Source organism: Olea europaea, unplaced genomic scaffold (assembly GCF_002742605.1).
Source record: "Olea europaea var. sylvestris unplaced genomic scaffold, O_europaea_v1 scaffold2879, whole genome shotgun sequence".
Classification (NCBI taxonomy): domain Eukaryota; kingdom Viridiplantae; phylum Streptophyta; class Magnoliopsida; order Lamiales; family Oleaceae; genus Olea; species Olea europaea.
The window spans coordinates 10,533-15,039 of NW_019247331.1; the positions used below are offsets into that span (position 1 = coordinate 10,533).

Sequence of the window (4,507 nt, forward strand, 5' to 3'; positions counted from 1 at the left end):
TTAGTTTTCTGTGCTTCGTTATCTTTATCTCCCTTTTCTCTGCACACATCCATGACTGCTGCCTTTTATCGTCTACTTGTCGACCCAAGTTGATCTATTCTCTTCTTCAATCTGTTGAACCTTGAGCTTCGTATATTCTCCAGGTGTACCATCAGAAAGTAGCTCCGAGCGCTAACCTATAAATGCTTAGGCAACATTTTCGATTTTGAATCATTGGCATTCCTTAACTATTTCTTCCTGCGGTGGCTTTTACAGTTTCATTTGTTCATGTGGTAATTTGTTGAGCTTTATGGGGTTACTGGAGGAACAAAAAGCACATCAATGATCTCAGGATTAGATATAGATGATTATAAAGGTAACTTGGGCTCCCAAGAAAGCCCTATTAATATAGAGGCATTCTGTAACTATTTTGTCAGTGCATGAAACACTTCAAGCGAAACTGATGCCAGAATGAGAAAAGGAGAAGATAAGGATTACGGTTTATGGTTGATGCCAGAATGAGAAAAGGAGAAGATAAGGATTACGGTTTATGGTTTTGTGAATTGTAATTCTCATTTTAACTTTTCATTTTTAATTATTTTTCGCAGGATTATACCCAACAAATTTTTTTCCCAGAGAACCAGAATGAGAATAGTTGAATATGTTGGAAATTAAACTTGATTCATGAATGATGAAAAAAATTAAATTTGATACATGAATTAGTTTATTTAATATTCATGCATTTATTTAAATCATGTATCCAAATGGTTCTTTGTATCCTATTATTCATAGTATGTAGGAAAAGTCATTAATTAATCTATTAAATTCATACAATAGATTTGAGATCCATTGTACCTATAAAAAGCCTTGTGTTTGAGACATTTTATAGAGCCAAGCCATAGAATACAAATATTTTTGAGAATTTTCTGAAGTTTTCTCTCTAGTCTTTCATCTCATAATTTTTTCTCAACAAATTGGTATCAGAGCCATTTCAAAGATGAATAGTTCGTTTCCTTTTGTTGTTCCCAAACTAACAAAGGAAAATTATGGACATTGGAGCATATGCATGAAGGCATTGCTCGGCTCACAAGAGGCATGTGAAGTTGTAGAGAAAGGCTATGATGGACCAGAGAATGAAGGAGCTTTAAGTCAAGCTCAAAGGAATGCCTTGCAAAGGTACCGCAAGTTATATCAACACGCTCTCTCTATTATTCACATGGGCTTAGATGAAGTCATGTTCGAGAAAGTTGCGTCCTCAACAAAAGCTAAGGAAGCTTGGGAGATTCTCGAGAATAATTTCAAGAGAATTGAAAAAGTGAAGAAGGTGTGCCTTCAAATCCTTCGTGGAGAGTTTGAATCTCTGCACATGAAAGAGTCTGAATTTGTCTTTGACTATTTCACTAGAGTGTCCTCCATTGTCAATCATAAGAAGCGGTACGGGGAGAATATTGAAGAAAGTCGTGAAAATTCTTAGATCGCTTGACTTAAAACTTGAGTTTGTTAGTATTGTCATTGAAGAGTCTAATGACTTGGATACCATGACCCTTGATCAACTCATGGGGTCCTTGCAAGTATATGAAGAAAGATTGAAGAAGAAAGGAGAACCGATGGCTCAAGTTCTCCAAATGAATGTTTCCTTGGGAGGTCAACAGAAAGAGCAAGGATGATCTCAAGGAAGAGGTCAAATTCATGGTCGTGGTTGCGGAGGAAATTATGGTCGTGGTAATGAAAGAAATGGTGGAAAACAATATTTGAATAATGAAGGATCAAGCAATCACTCGAGAGGACGAGGGCGTTGGAACTATGGTTCCTAGAGAGGTGGCGGAAGAAGATATGACAAGTCCAATGTTCAATGTTACACTTGTCATAAATGTGGTCACTATGCTTCCGAATGTAGGAATGACACCACCAATAATGAAGAGAGAGTGAATTATGTTGAAATAAAGGAAGATGAAGAATTGTTGTTGTTGTTGGCAACCAAAGAAGAAAAGGATAAACAATCGTGGTACCTTGACATCGGTGCTGCCAATCACATGAGTGGCAACAAGGAGTTATTCTCAACAATAAATAAGTCGGTAAAAGGCAACATTATTTTTGAAGATGAAACTAAAGTTCCAATAAAAGGCAAAGGTAATGTTCTTATTCGTGCTAAACACGGAAGTCATCTTTTGGTTTCTCAAGTTTATTATGTACCTACCTTGAAGTCTAATATTTTGAGTCTGGGACAATTACTTGAGAATGGCCATGACATTCACTTGAAGAATTGTTGTCTTACTTTGAGAGATGTTTCTCATAAACTGATTGCAAATGTGCCAATGGAGAAGAATAGAATGTTTTTACTCAATGTTAATGTTGACCATCCAAGGTGTCTAAAAGCTTGTGTTGGAGACAACTCTTGGCTTTGGCACTTAAGATTTGGTCATTTGAATTTTGATGGCTTGAAGACCTTGACGAATGAAGAAACGGTGAATGGGTTGCCAAAAATTAATCATCCCAATCAACTTTGTGAAGGATGCCTCATTGGCAAGCAAACTAGAAGAAGCTTTCCAAAGGAATCCACCTCAAAAGCAACAAAGTCACTCCAACTTGTTCGTGTGGATGTGTGCGGGCCAATCAAACCACCTTCTCATGGTAAAGCAAATTATTTCTTACTGTTTCTTGATGATTTTTCTCGCAAGGCCTGGGTTTATTTTTTGAAGACTAAAGATGAAGTTTTTGGAGCATTCAAAAAATTCAAAGCCCTTGTTGAAAATGAGAGTGACAACTCAATCAAAGCATCAAGGATGGATGGAGGTGGAGAATTCACTTCCAAGGAGTTTAACAATTTTTGTGATACAAATGGAATTTGACATTTCCTTACAATTCCAAGATCACCGCAACAAAATGGTGTTGTGGAGTGAAAGAATATAACCATTCTCAACATAGTTCGTAGTATGCTTAAGAGCAAGAGTATGGAGAAAGAGTTTTGGGCCAAGGCTGTTGCATGTGCCGTGTATTTGTCTAATCTTTCCCCGTCAAGGAGTGTTTAAGACACGACTCCACAAGAAGCTTGGAGTGGTAATAAATCTAGTGTTTCTCATTTACGTGTTTTTGGTAGTATTGCCTATATTCATGTGCCAGATGAGAAGAGATTAAAACTTGATGAGAAAAGTGAGAAGTTTGTTTTCATCGGTTATGATGCAAACTCTAAAGGTTACAAGTTTTACAATCCTTGCAATGGAAAGATTGTTATTAGTAGAGATGTGAAATTCGATGAAGGAAGTTCGTGGGATTGGAATGTTCCGAAAAATGAAGAATACGTGATTTTTCCTTTCCAAGAAGGACATGTTCGTTAAAATTCCGCAAGTGTACGGGTTCGTTGAACAAGTAATAATTGTGATGAAAGAGTTGTCGTCCCACAGGGAATAAGGTCTAATTCCAGTGTATTCAATATAATTAAATTCGTGAGATTAACTGAAAGTTGACGTTTGTTTGAATTGCTAATTAAGTTCTATAACTAAAAATTTGAATTTGTTTTAGAGTTTAGATGAGTGAATGTATTGGATTTCCGGCGCCACTGATCAACTCTTAGTTCTAATTCTCGACCTATGACAATTATTTCAACTCATGCAATTGTGACGATCGATAATTCAACAGATATTTATTATTCTTTCCCAAGATATAATAAACCTATTATTACCATGAAACGATCCTATTCCTAGTCCGAATTCATATGGCAAACATGCATTGATGTATAAGATTATCACACATGATCGCATACGTCACAAATATTATTCCTAACATTCATTGTCCATGCGTTCCAATAACAGTGTTCTACCTACCGTAAGTTTTCCAACACTATGAATAAGCAACTTGTTATCTTAATGGTGCACAAACATTAAAACAATAAATATATGCATATTAAAGAAACCACAACGCAAGAATTAAAATAAAAACATAAGGTCTTGAATTAAAAACTAGGAGTCAAACAGTTTTGTCATCCATCCAATACAAAGATATCTAGCCTAGCTTATTAATATATGAAAAACAGGAAAAATAAAGGAACTACATCACCTGAATCATTAAAGTATGAGAAGAATCTGAAATCCTCCACTTTATGCCTTCAATTTCGGATCCAAGTGATGAAACCTTCTTCTTCAATATATATCCCGCTCTCCTTTTCCTCTTTGTCGGCTTCCAAGATGATAAAAATTAGGTTCCCCATATTTTTGTCGACTTTTGGTATAAATATCGTGCAAAGAATTGTAAACTAAGACTTTCCAAAACAAAATAAGGAAACAAAATTTTTTTGTTGGAATTGAACCATGCGTACGCATAGTACATTTTGGTGCGTACGCATAGTATCATCAATTTAGCTTCGGAAGGAAAATTTTCCAATCGTGCGTATGCACAACTTGCAAGTCTATGCGTACGCACAGTTCAACTATTTTAGGGGCCAATTTACAATTTGGTCCCTCAACTTTCTGAAGTGTGTGTTTTGGTCCTTTTCCAAAATTTCTTGTCCCATTAGCTTCTCTTCAACTCCAAT

At 36.0% G+C, this 4,507-nt stretch overlaps 1 protein-coding gene across 1 annotated transcript; it reads left to right on the forward strand.

The window, feature by feature from the left end:
- Positions 1 to 482: 482 nt before the first annotated feature.
- On the forward strand, positions 483 to 1,646 carry LOC111384254. Its single transcript, XM_023008513.1, has 3 exons — positions 483 to 544; positions 964 to 1,413; positions 1,484 to 1,646. The coding sequence occupies exons 1-3, from the start codon at positions 483 to 485 to the stop codon at positions 1,644 to 1,646; spliced, it is 675 nt and encodes a 224-aa protein (XP_022864281.1).
- Positions 1,647 to 4,507: the final 2,861 nt, after the last annotated feature.

Coding starts and splice junctions, on each gene's coding strand:
- LOC111384254 (XM_023008513.1), top strand. CDS start 483: ATGGTTGATGCCAGAATGAGAAAAGGAGAAGATAAGGATTACGGTTTA. Junction 545..963: donor GGTTTATGGTTTTGTGAATT/GTAATTCTCATT, acceptor AATTGGTATCAG/AGCCATTTCAAAGATGAATA. Junction 1,414..1,483: donor ATTGTCAATCATAAGAAGCG/GTACGGGGAGAA, acceptor TGAGTTTGTTAG/TATTGTCATTGAAGAGTCTA.